The sequence below is a fragment of the Peromyscus leucopus genome, chromosome 13, assembly GCF_004664715.2.
Source record: "Peromyscus leucopus breed LL Stock chromosome 13, UCI_PerLeu_2.1, whole genome shotgun sequence".
NCBI lineage: Eukaryota > Metazoa > Chordata > Mammalia > Rodentia > Cricetidae > Peromyscus > Peromyscus leucopus.
In genome coordinates, this window is record NC_051074.1 from 1,559,649 (window position 1) to 1,573,882 (window position 14,234).

At 47.1% G+C, this 14,234-nt stretch overlaps 1 protein-coding gene across 1 annotated transcript in view; it reads right to left on the minus strand.

Annotated features, from left to right (window-relative positions):
• LOC114682931 (delta and Notch-like epidermal growth factor-related receptor) overlaps nt 1-11,980 on the minus strand; it is a 202,050-nt gene extending 190,070 nt beyond the window's left edge. Inside the window, exon 1 of the mRNA XM_028857052.2 lies at nt 11,468-11,980. Within this exon, the coding sequence (XP_028712885.2) occupies nt 11,468-11,743 (276 nt within the window). The 5' untranslated portion in view covers nt 11,744-11,980. The remainder of the gene's footprint in view (nt 1-11,467) is intronic.
• Between the last annotated feature and the right edge of the window lie 2,254 nt (nt 11,981-14,234).

Here is a 14,234-nt window from a genome sequence, read left to right on the forward strand (position 1 = left end):
GCACAACCAGAAACCAAAAACAAACCCCCAAAATGGCCAATTTTAAAGTGTGAAAATAAACATAGAAGAACACAGAAATTCAATGGCCCGGACTAATGAGGCTGTTCTTGAAGAGAAAAGAGCTAAAAATACCATGTGAAGACTAAAGCAGGGGGATGTTGCATCCTACTGAACATTAGGCCAGTTCTTCTCCTGTCCAAGAGGGATGAAAAGAACCTTCTGGAACCGGAACATTACACCTGTGATTAAGGACTTTGAAGAAAAGCTCCGTTCATCAAAACACCAATGCACTCAGGCCAAATATTAAGGGGCAGGGGAACGAAATAATTCTTTTTTAAGAAGAAAGGAAGATTTCTGATAAAAGTCTCTTTATTCTAATATAATATAAAGTCATCACAAACTGAAATATTTATATATGATTTATGACAATCTTTTTTGGGGGGGACAGTTCTGAGACAGAGTTTCTCTCTATAACAGCCCAGAGCTGTGAAACTAGCTCTGTAGACCAGGCTGGCCTCAAACTCAGAGATCCACCTGTCTCTGCCTCCTGAGTGCTGGGATTAAAGTCATGCGCCGCCACCACCGCCCGACTTGTTTGTTTTTATTTGCCTGTTTGTTTTCTAAAGAGAGAAATAAGCCATGGAGTTGGATGGGTGGGGAGGATCTGGGAGGAGATGAGGGAAGGGAGACTCTGATCAGAATGTAACATGTAAAAAAAATACAGATTTTCAACTGAAAAAGAAAGCTGTCCTCTGAATTCCACACCTGAACCATGCCATGCACACACACAAATAAATAATAAATGTCATTTTAACTTTTTTTGAAAGAAGTCAAAAGAAAATAGGAACTAGCCAGGTGGCGGCGGCGGCGGCAGCGGCGGCGGCAGTGGCGCATGACTTTAATCCCAGCACACTGGAGGCAGAGGCAGGCAGATCTCTGTGAGTTCGAGGCCAGCCTGGGCTACAAAGTGAGTTCCAGGACAGGCTCTAAAGCTACACAGAGAAACCCTGTCTCTAAAAACCAAAAAAGAAAAGAAAAGAAAAGCAACTAGGGACTAGATACATTCCCTCCCTTGTAATTCCACCCCACACAGAAAACTCATCCCATAGAGAAGCTTCAATCTGCCTCTGAACCCCAAAAGTAATTGCAAATCCTTCTTTAAATTAACTACAAGAAGCAGATAAGTGCCAATACTGAAATTCTAAAGGATGCTCTTGGCCGCAGGAGCTGTGAGCAAAAGATAGCGAGAGAGTGTCTCTTTCAAAGCGCCTTTTCCACTTTTCCCAATTCCTCACCCTCCTTTATAAGCCATTCCTTTTCTTTTCTCTTTGAGAAGAAAAACTTTCACTTTTTTTTTTTTTTTTTTTTTTTTTTGCCAGCCTGAAGCATCCATGCATTCAGAAACTAAAATCTGCCCATCCCTACCACTACCCCCATTTCCCTCCCCAAGCCTGGCTGTATTCTTTGAAAGTTACACGGAGCAGGTCAAGGCACTGGCAGTGTGGAGATAGAAATAACACAAAGTCACAACACCAAGCTTAGCAGTCACCAAGCTACAAGGTTCAGTGTAAATTTCCTCAGCTACAAAATGTTGTGGGGGGGGAAGGGGGTTCATATCCACTTTTATAAGACAGCCGCTTGTGCTCCTGCAGGGCCAGTCTTTGCCAGGGCCCTCTCAAAGGGCTATTTTATTTCTTCTAACTATCTTACTAATGAATGGGGAAATAGCTTTTAGGAAAGCAAATGAGCTAGCAGTGACTTAGCATGGACTTTCCTGCATATGAAAGCCCTTCAGGCTACCACTTCTCTCTCCTGGTGCACAGGCTTTCCTAGAAACAGCCATTACCCAGGTGTCCGAGCACACTGAAGATCAAACAAAAGGCTACAATCTGCCCTGGAGGACTCTGATCTCAGGAGCTGGGCAGATGGCTCCATTAGCAAGCTCGAGGACCTGATCATGGGACCCCAGTACACATGTAAACATCCAGGCATAGCACCCGTGACCCCAGTGCTGTGGAGGCTGAAACAGGAGAATTCTGGGAGCTCGCTGGCTAGTCAGTCTAAACAATTGGTAAGCTCCAGCTCAGTGAGAGATCCTGTCTGAAAAATACAATGGAAAATAATAGAGGAAGACACCTCTGGCCTCCTGTCCCAAGAATTCCTTCCCTTGAGAGATGCAAGCAATGTCCACCCCCTCTTTATAAGGTCCCAAAGGCAAAATAAAGTGTGCTGCCACCAAAGTTCCACCTGGAGAAGCAGTGAGTTTATTGTCCTTACTCACAGAGCACAGGTGAGGGGTTCCTTACAGGAGCATTGGTGGCCCCAAAGCACCCACACTGGAAAGTCTTTACCCGGCACGATGGTTTCCATAGCTGCATAGATGGAGCCCCTCTGAATTGTCCTGTCCTAGCCTATAAACTCTAGCACCTGAGCCCTGCGGGCTTTGAGTGGTTAGGGCAAAATTTCATATAAATGGCTAGAAGGAGTAGCTGGAATTTCAGACAAAGTTCCAGTGACCTTTCCCATCTCTTCTTTCTCTGAGTGAATGTCAACGGTCTACGGGCCTACCCTGCTAGTCTCTTACAAGAAGGCCCAGCTGATCTGACAAAGATGGCGCTGTTTTCCTCAGTGATCTAAATTCTACAATACCCCCACACGTGTACATCAGGGTACACACACACACACACATACACACACACATACACACACATATATACACACATACACACATACACACAAAAACACATACACACACATACACACACACATAAACACACAAACACACACACACACATACAAATACACACACATATACACACAAACACATACACATACATACACACACATAAACACACACACACAAACACACACACACACACACACACACACACACACACACACACACACAGCCAGCAAGCTCCAGTGATCTTCCTGTCTCCATCTCCTAGAAATCTGGGGTTACAGATGCATGCAGCCCCATCAAGCTTTTGACATGGGTGTTGGGATTTGAATGCAGGTTCTCACAACTGAGCAGCTGTTACCTACTCTGCCATCTCTCCAAACTTGAAAGGTATTTTTAAAGGATTACTAGAAATATAAAAGTTAGGGCTACTGAATATACATCTATACATACATACATACATACATACATACATACGGAGGGGCCAGACACGGCTCAGCAGTTAATAGTGCCTGCTGCTCTTGCAGAGGACCTGCTTAGTTTGGCTCCTAGTACTCACATCAGGCATCTCACAACCACCTGTATTTCTAGCTTCAGAGAATTTGACACCCTCTTCTGGCCTACACAAACATTCACACGAACATGTATATACATGCACATAAACAAACACATATAAATAAATTTAAAAAATAATAAAATCAATCTTTTAAAAATTATTTGGATTGCCAGGCAGTAGTGGCGCAGGCCTTTAATCCCAGCACTCTTGAGGCAAAGGCAGGTGGATCTCTGTGATTTTGAGACCAGCCTTGTCTACAAAGTGAGTTCAAAGACACCCAGAGCTGTTACACAGAAAAATTCTGTCTCAAAATCAGACCAAAAAAAAATGGAATTAAAAGATTTTCAAGAACAGACTTGGCACTAGGGGAAGCTGTTAAACAGTTATGAATCCTCATGCACTGACCTCCTAAACATGGTGCCTGCCCACATACTCAATATATGTTCAATGGGCCCCTGAGCGGTGCTGTACCGAGGCCAGCTATGTATCCAGTTGTACTGTGAAGCACCTCTGAAGACTGAGGGGAAACCTGAATAACCTTGGAGATTTAACCTACCCCACCTGCTCATAAGTACTTGCTTTCAGGTTACTGTAAAAAGCATCAATTTCAGAGCTAAAGTCTGGAGTGTGGGTCACTATGGTAACCGCTGATGAAGTGTGATACCACGTGTGCAGATCATCCATTAGTCCTAACCTCCAGTGACTTCTGCCCATGTCTCACACCATAAATATCCCAAAGCCTCAGCCTTGGAGAAGAGGACTCAAGAATTGCTCTCTTTGTCTCTGCATGTAACCACGTCATAAACTTTCGCAAAACTCCTCCTTTCAGCAGTGGGCATAGCACACAGGCTGGGTTTGGCTAACACTGCTGGAGATGGCCCCTGTGTGGGTGCTAAAGTGCCCTCTGTCTGGGTTGGAACTGCTTTAGCTGGGAGAGCAGGGAGTCTCCTCTTCAATACAAGGGCTCTAAGATGCACATGATGATTGGTGACTGACGATAACCTAGTGAGTTCAGTCAAAACAACTGTGGGGGCTGGAGAAATGGTTCAGTTGGTGAAGCGCTCGTCTTGAGAGCACAAGGACCTGAATTCCAGCCCCAGAAATCAGAAGTGACATGTTTATAATCCCAATGAAAAGACAGGCAGACCTCCGGGTTCATGGGCCAGCCAGACTAGCCTATTTGACTTATCTAGTTCCAGGCCAGCAAGAGACCCTGTCTCAAAAATAATGTAGATGACAGCCAAGACTGCCCTCTGACCTCCAAGTGCATATGTACACACAGGACAATCTGTTCATGCTCCGTTTGTCCTGGTTCCTTGATGTTCTTTGGACCTACTGGGTTGGGAAGGACAGAAGAGAAATTACTGGAGGTGAACTCTTCCATTAATGCCTTCTATGGGCACATCACTGGCTTGGTTTCTAACTACCTTCAAGGCTGGCGTCTGGGTCCCAGCTTCCCAGAGGAAGACACTCATACCAGAGGAAGGAGTTACCGAATGGAGGGCACCCAGAGAGAGGCAGGTTCTGGTCGCACTCTTTCTACTGAAAGCTCACCCAAGGACCTATTCCGATAGAGGAGACTGTCTGGGAGTTCCTGAACTTAGAAACTGACCACCCCCTGAGTGCAAATGACAAGTAGTAGATGTGACTGCCTTCTCTCTGCCATGTGTTATATACTCAGGATTTGGGGGAAAGGGGATCCTCTCAAGCCTGACAATGCAGTAGAACATATAAAGTTCCCGGTGCCCAGTTCTACCCCAGAACAATAGATAAGTCAGAGTCCGGGGGACAAAGGACAATAAAAACCCAGACACTCATATTTGTTAAACTCCATGGTTCTTTAATAAGTAGCAAGGACTGAGCTCCAGTGAAGGGGTCATGGGCAGGGTAACTAGGAAGACCTCTTGCCTATAAAAACTGTCATGCTGGTGGATGTTCCCCTGGGGGCCTGGATTCTTCAGCGGCTGCTCCCGGGTGAGTAACTGTGACCATAGCTGCCTCCTGAGCTGGAGAGGATGTCTAAAATTACAGCCAGACATTCTGCTTTCTGACTCAAATGCCCTTCAACTGCAGGCTAGGTTTTCTTCCCTCATGGATGCTCATGAAATTAGGACACAAACAAAGCTACCTTGGATGTTGGTACCATGTCATGAGATGCTTAAGTGGCCAGGATGTGGAAGGTGATGTTTCCTATGAATGGCCAAGAATACCATTCACAGATATAAGAAAAGAATAGAAAATCAACTGTTTCCCTTTCTTAAAACTGTTACAAGAATTTTGACACTTTAAAAACTCTTTTATTTCAAAGGAAATGTCAGATCACTGAGAATTTTACTGAGCAAACACTTATTTCAGAATAAAAGAACAGAAATTTTAATAGTTAATTTGCCATTTTAAAAACATACAGCACGGTGGCTCTAGTACAGAGAAAAACCTTGAACCTGTTTATTGACGAGAACCAACCACAGACTGGTTTAACTGGTAAAACTAGATCTTCTGTAGGAAAAGAGAAGGTCCTTTTTTTATACTTCTATTTGTGTACCACTTTACATTGTTCCAAAAATTTTAAACATTCATTCTTATGCCAAGCACAGTGGTGCACACCTATAACCCAACACTAGTGAGGCTGAGACAGGAGGAGCCCAGGTTCCCACACAGTCGGAGCTACGTACTGAGACTGTCTCAAAAGGGTGGTAAGGACAATGAGGTGGCTCGGTGGGGAAAGGCTTTTGCCACCAGGCCTAACAACTTGAGTGTGATCTCTGAAACCCCACATGGTGGAAGAGAACTGACTCCTGAAAGCTGTCTTCTGACCTTCCCGCCACCAAATAAATGAATAAAGATGTAAAAACAATCATTATCTCTAGTCTCACACACTTCTTTATGCTTAGAGTAAAAGCTTTCTGAGATTCTTATTTATGATTTCATGGCTTCTGAAAAGAAAAATATGGCAGGTACTAGTAGTCCATTTCAGAGATATGGACACTGAAGTTTAGGGACAGTGAGTAACTCTCTCAAGGCTGTAAAAACAATTCATAGAGAAGCCAGTGAGAGGTCAGGGGTGGCACATGCCTTTAATCCCAGCACTTGAGAGGCAGAGGCAGGTGGATCTTTGTGAGTTTGAAGCAGCCTGGTCTACAGTGTGAGTTCCAGGATGGCCAGAGCTACACAGAGAAACTGTCTCCAAAAACAGAAACAGAACAAAACAAAAACAAACAAAAAGAGAAGCCAGAGAGAGAGAGTAAATCTGGACACTGCAATTGATTGCTGCTAGTTTGCAGATACCATAAAATTGTGTGTGTGTGTGTGTGTAAAAATCTAGTGAAAAAAGCTGATGCAGTGCAAAGAATTACAACTCTTGGTTATTAGCAAATCTCAGTCAGAGGCAGGAGAATCACTCAGTGATTCAGTGATGGCCTAAAATTAGCAAGACTTTTTCCATCCCCAGTAAAACAAACAAACAAATCTCGGTTAGAAATGGATTTGTTCAGAACAGCCCAAGGGGGGCCGAATGGATCTCCCTGAGAAGAGGGAATAGAATAGATTTCATGGGTAGACTTTGGGCAGGTGGGGATGGGATCAGGATGGATTAGGTAGGGGTGTGGAGGGAGAGAATACTGGGAAAAATGACTGGAATGGGGGGGGTGGCGCATTTCCAAGGTGAGGTAGAAACCTAGTGCAATGGTAACTCCCAGGAATCCACGAGGGTGACCCTAGTGAAGACTCATAGTAATGGAAGATATGAAACCTGAACCAGCCATCTCCTGTAACCAGGCAAGGCTTCCAGTAGAGGGATTGGGACACCAAGCCAGCCACAAAACCTTCAACTTACAATTAGTCCTTCATACAAGATGTGCTGGAGTAAAGGTGGTACAGGACTTGTGGGAGTGGCCAGCCAATGCCTGGTCCAACTTGAGACCCTCAACACAAGAGACAGCCTATGCCCAGACACTGCCAGGAGGGCCAGGAACCAGTCTGGATAGCCCAGAGATCTAGGAAAGGAACCAAACATGCCTGAAAAAAAAAAGTCAAAGAAATGATTCCTAATGATACTCTGCTATACTCATAGACCAGAGCCTAGCATAATCATCATCAGAGAGGATTCACCCAGCAACTTTAGGAGCAGATGCAGAGACCCACAGTCAAACATCAGGTGGAGGTTGGGGAATCCTACAGAAAAGGACAAAGAAGGATTATAGGAGCCAAAGGGGTGGAGGACACCAGGAGAACACAGCCCACAGAATCAACTAACCAGGGCTCACAGGGACTCACGGAGACTCAACTAGCAATCAGGGAGCCTATATGAGTCTGACCTAGGTCTCCTGTACTTATGTTACGGTTGTGTGACTTGGTGTTCCTGTGGGACTCCTAACAGTGGGATTAGGGGTGTCTCTGACCCTTTTGCCTGCTTTTGGGACCCTTTTCCTCCTACTGGGTTGCCTCAAGTAGCCTTGATATGATGGGATGTGCCTAGTTTTATTATAACTTGATTTGCCATGTTTGGTTGATATCCCTGGGAGGCCTGCCCTTTTCTGAAGGGAAAGGAGGAGGAGTAGATCTGGGGGAGAGGGGAGGTGGCAAGGGGAACTAGGAGAAGAGGAGGGAAGCTGCAGTCAAGATACAATGTATGAGAGAAGAATACATTTTAAATAAATAATGTTTAAAGAAAGAAAGAGATGGATTTGTTCATCTGAGCCATTGTTTCAAATTAACATGCTTCATCAGAAGGAAAGATTCTAGAACAAGCTTAATGAAATTGATACATTTTTATTTTCATTTCAGAGGATAAGTTCCTTAGGGAACGTGTGATGAAAAACAAACAGGTGTCTAACTGCTTGCATATTTGGCAAAGGATTCTTTCATTAAAATGAAATAAGCATTGCAAACAAATACAGTACACGTTAAATAATCCCTAGCTTTCGTGGCTAGCCCAGTAGAGAGCAGGTGAGGAGTCTACCACTGAATCACCTGTGTGTTTAAGCTGGATGAAGGGAAATGCTTCTTCATCAGAAGAGGAAGACTGTCCAGATGCTGACAACTGACACCTTTCTGCATCCCCAGCCTCCTGGGATTTGGGGAGGTTTGTTTTTGGTTGGTTGTTGGTTGGTTTTGAGACAAGGTCACTCTGTAGCCCAGACTGGCCTGGAACTTGTGATTCTCCTGCCTCCACCTCCAGAATACTGGGATCACAGGTGTGTCCCACACGTGCAGCTCATTCCTCATATTTAGTGTCCATTTGCTTGCCGTTGTAGTAAAGTATCCCAGTAGGACCTGTAATCATGATGACTCGGCGTGGGGAAGTTGGGGTGACCAGCCTGGGACAGTGGAGTTTAAGGAGTTGAGCTGCGGCGGCACCATGCAGGGACCAGTGTGTGAACCTCCCCATCAGCATCGAAAGAGAGAGTGCCCAGGTCCTTTATCAGCTTGCCTGGATATAGAAGGGAACAGGGAAACCAACATGCAAGCCTGAAAAGCTGCCAGCAGCCAACCCCATGGTCACCAGGCTCTTCATGACAAACACAGCAAGGCAGTTCGAAGACGAGGAAACCCTGCCCCAGCCATCTCTGTCACCTCTCATCACAGTTTAACAAAAGCTTCAGCCCCAGAAAACCCCATTTCCAGGTCCTGTAAGCTCCCATCATGCCACTGATGCTTCAAGAAGCAAGTTCCAGAAACATGAGCATGACGGCTGATTAGGGATAAATAAGGTTTTGTTGTTGTTTTGTTTATCTTTCTCAAAACAAAAGGAGACCTCAGGGACAGGTTATCATGGGCATGAATTATCTTTGTAGGTAGAGGGGGAGGGTGACACTGTTTAAAAGACTCTTCATAGGCAGAACAATTTCCACTCTCAGTCTATGCAGTGAGCTTTAGGTTCCCACTAAGTACATCCATCCCCTTATCTGTCACTAACCTTGCATAAGTTTCTTGTTTGATTTGGGTTGGGTTGGGTTTTGGTTTTTGAGGCAATCTATTACAATCCAGGCTGGCCTGAACTTGCTATGTGGCTAAAGATGACCTTGAACTACTGATCCTTCGACTCCCTTGTCTTTCCATGCCACCACCACACCCAGCATGTATTTGTATGTAGGTTTCTGTTCTTGTATTTTCTTTTTCGCCTTATCTACTAAGGTTGCCTTCTGTGTATTGTTTTCTGATACCATAGGAAATGAGAATAATGAGTCTGACTGAGAGGTGTGGAAGAATAAATGCAAAATCACCAGGAATCAATTTTTATGGGTTATAAAGCTCTGAATCATCTAGTAAGTTTTTCCTGGGTAACTGAGTCTGATCAAGTTCCCACTTGGCTCAGCTTTCCTGCTGGAACTGCAGCTGCTCCACTCCCCCACTCTGATCGCAGACCACGAAGTGCTGCTTCTCCTTGGGTGGGCAGACTCATACAGCTAAACCTGCCTTGGGTGGGAGCTGGAGAAGAGCCAGTTTGCTCCTGTAATATTGAGGACCCTTCTGGATAAATTACCTTAGATATTGAACCAAATATTTGTGTTTTTCTGTTATCATCCTTGGAGAACAATAGAGAGTTCTTTCCCTTTTTTTTTTTTTTAAATATTTTCTATATCTATTTTTAGAGTCACACAAAAATATCTCAGGGTTGTACTAAGTGCCCAGTGCCTAATTAGCTTTCTCTTTTTACCTAAACTGATATAGATTGATATGGCTCTCCTCCTATCTGCTTCTACTACACCCTGAGTCCAAATCACCTCTTTCTCTCAATGAAGGGACTCAGGCATGCAAACATAACAGCAGCATCTCCAGAGCAAAGCTAACATCAACCACGAGAGAAAACGAGTATAAACCTATCCTCTGACTTCCACCTGCAGGTCAGTCTTACAAAGGCCAGACTTTGTCCCCCACGGTTTGGATGACTCTGCTCAGCTTTTCCCCTCAAGAATGGCCAAGTTGAAAGTCTGTTGGATGTCCATACCACACAATACTCCATCGTCACCCCCTCCTTTCCCTTGAGGGAGTTAACACTTACAGAAAACAGTTAACAAAGAAGAGAAATACAGCATTGAAAAAAAAGTCAGTCTCCAGTTTTTGCTACGATGGGAGTTGGAGGAATATTGTAATAGAAAAGGGAAAAAAAAGTCTGCCAAGGTCAAGCCTCTTTATCCTGCTCACCTCTATTCTAAAAATGAAAACCTATCCCATGGAAAGGGTGGCCTCCTCATTTGAAAGTGGAGCTGCTCAGAGCATTCTTAAAGTCTTCAAACAGTTTATCAATTTACAGGAAACAAACTCCTCCACCCTAAATGTAAGAAAGAAAGCTGATCCCAGATACATTATTCCACCTTCACGTGATTTAATCTAGCTGTTTCAGATCAATACTTTTTATCATCTTTACTCTAGAGGATCAGTTGTGTGCAAACAAGGAGCTACCAGTTCGCACACTGGAAACGTTTGTAGGGTCTTTGAGCTTTAACACACTCGCAAAAGATGCATTTCTTTCCTGTCAGATCCCTTTTGGATATTTGCAGTTCAAGGACAGTTGCTTGCCACCTCCCATCCCTCACAAGACTACAGCAACCTGAGACTTCCTAGTGCTCCTGCCTGTATCCTGGCTGCGAGAGCGTCCAGCCAGAAGGGCAACTCAGCAAGGCCCAGCTTGATGCCCTCAAATGTCTTTACCTGTTCCAACATTGCCACCACCCAAGCTCAGAAAGGACTGGCCGCAGGCCAAAGGAGGCAGCGGTCCTCTCAGCCTCTGGCTGCCTTGTCAGAGCCTAGAGGCGGAAGAAAGGAAGGAAAATGCCCCACCACCTGGCACCGGGCCCACCATCCTGCTCCCCCCGCCCCCGGCGCCCACTTATTGCGTCCTTTACACACGCTGGATCCAGTACGACAAGGAACAGAGCCCAGCTGAACACTGAGTACCCCACGGGGGATTCACAGAACTGACTCCTCTGCTCTGCCTAGCCCGGTGCTCAGCCTGGGCCTCCTCGGAGGGGCGCGCCACTTGGTGGCTGTTGATAGATCCACGAGTACCAGGGATGGGGTGGCTGCCGGGCCCTGGAGCACAGGACACGCCCCAAGAGCCCTGGCTGGCATTGCCGGGTAACTGAGGTGGACAGCCAAGCGGCACTTGAAGGGTGGCCCCCAGTCTGCATCTGTGAATTCCCTTCCTAAAGTAACAGAAGCTAAAATCTGGAGTGCTGGAGCCCCAGCGGTGGGAGAGAGGCTGCGTGTCTCCGGGCGGAGTGTCCACTCACCTGGCAGTCGGTACCGGAGACCCCAGCGGGACAGGTGCAGCTGTAACCGGCCTCAGCATCTGCCGCGGGATGCTCCTGGCCGGCCACCGAACGCGGGGTGCACACACCCCCGTTCTGGCAGGGCTGAGCGGCGCACGGTCCTGGAGCAGGCAGGGGCGCGGCGGGCACCGGGCTGGCCAAGCAGCCGCCCTGGGGCCCAGCACCGAGCAGCAGCGGCAGCAGGGCCAGCGCGGGCAGCAGCTGGGCACCGGGCGCCTGGGCGCGGCGGGGAGGCATGATGGGCGGAGAGGACTCAGGAGCTGGAGAAGAGCTGGGCGCGGTGGCAGCGGCGGAGCTAGCGGCGGAGATGGCGGTAGCAGCAGCAGCGCCAGCGGCTGGTGCTGCTCAGCGGGACCGGACGCCTCCTGCAGCTGCAGGAGCCCGTGGTTCCCCGGGCAACCGTGGGCGGGGCAGGGGGCGGGGCCCGCGGAGGCTGGGAGGACCCGGGATGGGAATCCTGCTCCGAGTCTCAGCAAGTTGCCGAAAGGCTGTCCTCGGTTTCCAGCTTCATGGGTCAGAGTCGTGGGTGTGTCCAAAGAAAGACTGGAAGGCACAGAGGTGGGGCCGCGGGCCTACAGCCGGCAGCGAGGCGATGCTGGGGTGGAAAGTGGGTGGAGAGACCGCTTCAGATGGCTCGTAGCTGCCACTCGCGACCTCTTGGCGCAGAATCTGTGAGGCCGCAGCGGGACCAGCCTGACCTCATTCTCACGGGTGCTCCACCCGCTCCCAAAACACTTGTCCCTGTCCCTAGCACGTACAGCTCTCGCGCGCCATTGGCAAACCCAGCCGACCTCGAGTGGAGCTGACCTTGCACCTCCACGACCCGCTGCGAAGCCCTTGTCCTTGGTGCTGAACCGGCAGTCTCCTCGCCAGGCTTTGAGGAACACACAGCTCAGAAGAGTTCACAAGAGCTCAAAGAAGCCGGGGGGAGTGGGGGTGGGGGGGTGGGGGGGGGTTGGGGGGGGTGCGGGACGGGGAGTGTAGTCGGAAGCCGGGAATCAAAGTGCCCAACCCTATTGTTGAATACAGGAGGAAACTGAGACTCAGACAGACTAGGTTGAACCTAGTTGGTCATTTGATGTCCCTCCCACAACACTGTGAGAACCTTCGTGCAGGTTTGCAAAGGCCCTTCCAGCAAAGACATTTGCTACTGAACTTTGCCTGGAAGTAAGTTTCACCGTGACCTACTTCGAGAGCGGTTGTATCCTCTCCGTTAGGCTACTCCTGGTGTGGCAGTCACAGGGGTCAAATCCTCGGGGCAAATCTCATCCGGCTTTGTCTACACTCACAACCCACCTTTCACAGCCCCTACTATGAATACATTCCAAAACTAGTTACCTCTGTCTATGCAAAACTTAAGGGGAGGGGGATGGTTGAGCCGGGGGAGATGGCTCCCATCTCTAATCCTAGTAGTAGGAAGGCTGAGGCAGGAGGATCAGGAGTTTTAAGTTGGTCTCCAATACCTAGGGAATTCAAGGCCAGTTTGGGCTACATGAAACCCTGAGAAGGAGGAGAAGGAAGACAGGGAGGAGGAAGGAGGGGTGGAAAAAAGGAGGAAGAGGAAAGGGAGAGAAGAAAGGAGAGGGGAAAGGAGGGAAGGAGAACAGGGAAGGGAGAGAGAAGGGAAAAGGAGACTCTTGAATCAACAGACTGGGCAAATTTTCTAGAGAACACGAAAGGTAGTTCTATAAAAGGCTGAGCTAATGAGAAAGTTAAAACTTCATGAGATGCTTATAGGTGCCACGAATCTAGTGGGAGGGGCGGGAGGGGGTCTGTTGAAAGCCCTCTAGTGGAAGCCGAAGGCCAGCTGCTTGGCCCCTGCCAAGCCAGCTCCGATCTCAAATCAAATCTCAAACCCCCGTGTTTAGAAGATAACTAAATTCACGTGTTGCAGAGTCACCCCCCCGAACGCAGCCAGATCTGAACCCACTGGTCACCGTACTCCCTCCCACCTGCTGGCATTTTAACTGAGCCCTCTTCTTTTTAAAGTCCTAATTTTGTGCCACTTCAGCACCCCCTGCTGGCCCTTTCTGGGCCACACCAGGATCTACACTTAGTTCCTCTAACTTCTCCTTCCTAGAATAGCAGCTACGGTTGTTCACTTCCTTCCATCAAGACACAAACAAATAAAGACAAAGCACTTTTTTTAACCATTAAAAACTGAGCAATTAAAAGCACATTTCCATTTATTAAGTTTTTGCCTAAGCAAACCCCTTTTTAGTTTCTTAACATTTTGAAATAGGGGAGATAAAGAGAAGCCTTATTTTCTGATGCTGATTTCTGAATTTTTTAGGTAATGGCCCCCGGGTTTTCTTTTTAATATTATGTCTTTAATTTTTAAAGGACATATTGTGGGGCGAAACACAACACCACACCATTTTGTCTTTACTACAGGCTAAATCTTCCAGCTTGTACTCATTAACTGCTTTTGCCTGGAAAATATAATAAAAACATTTATTCATCATGGATAAAAAGAACTGACAGACCAAAGAAAAGATTCCATCCAAGTCCAGCTTCATGAAACGATGAATTTATTGAGATTATTACAGGGGTATCAATGACACAGGTGTGCTACCAGGAAATCACCTGAACGACCGCTACACCACAGAGGATTCCCACCCACTTTGATCATACAGCGGCAATTGGACTCTCAGGGAGGGGAAGGGCCTTATGAGGGTTCCATGTATCCCCCCTCCCTCCATGAGGGAGTATTAATAGCCCACATCTG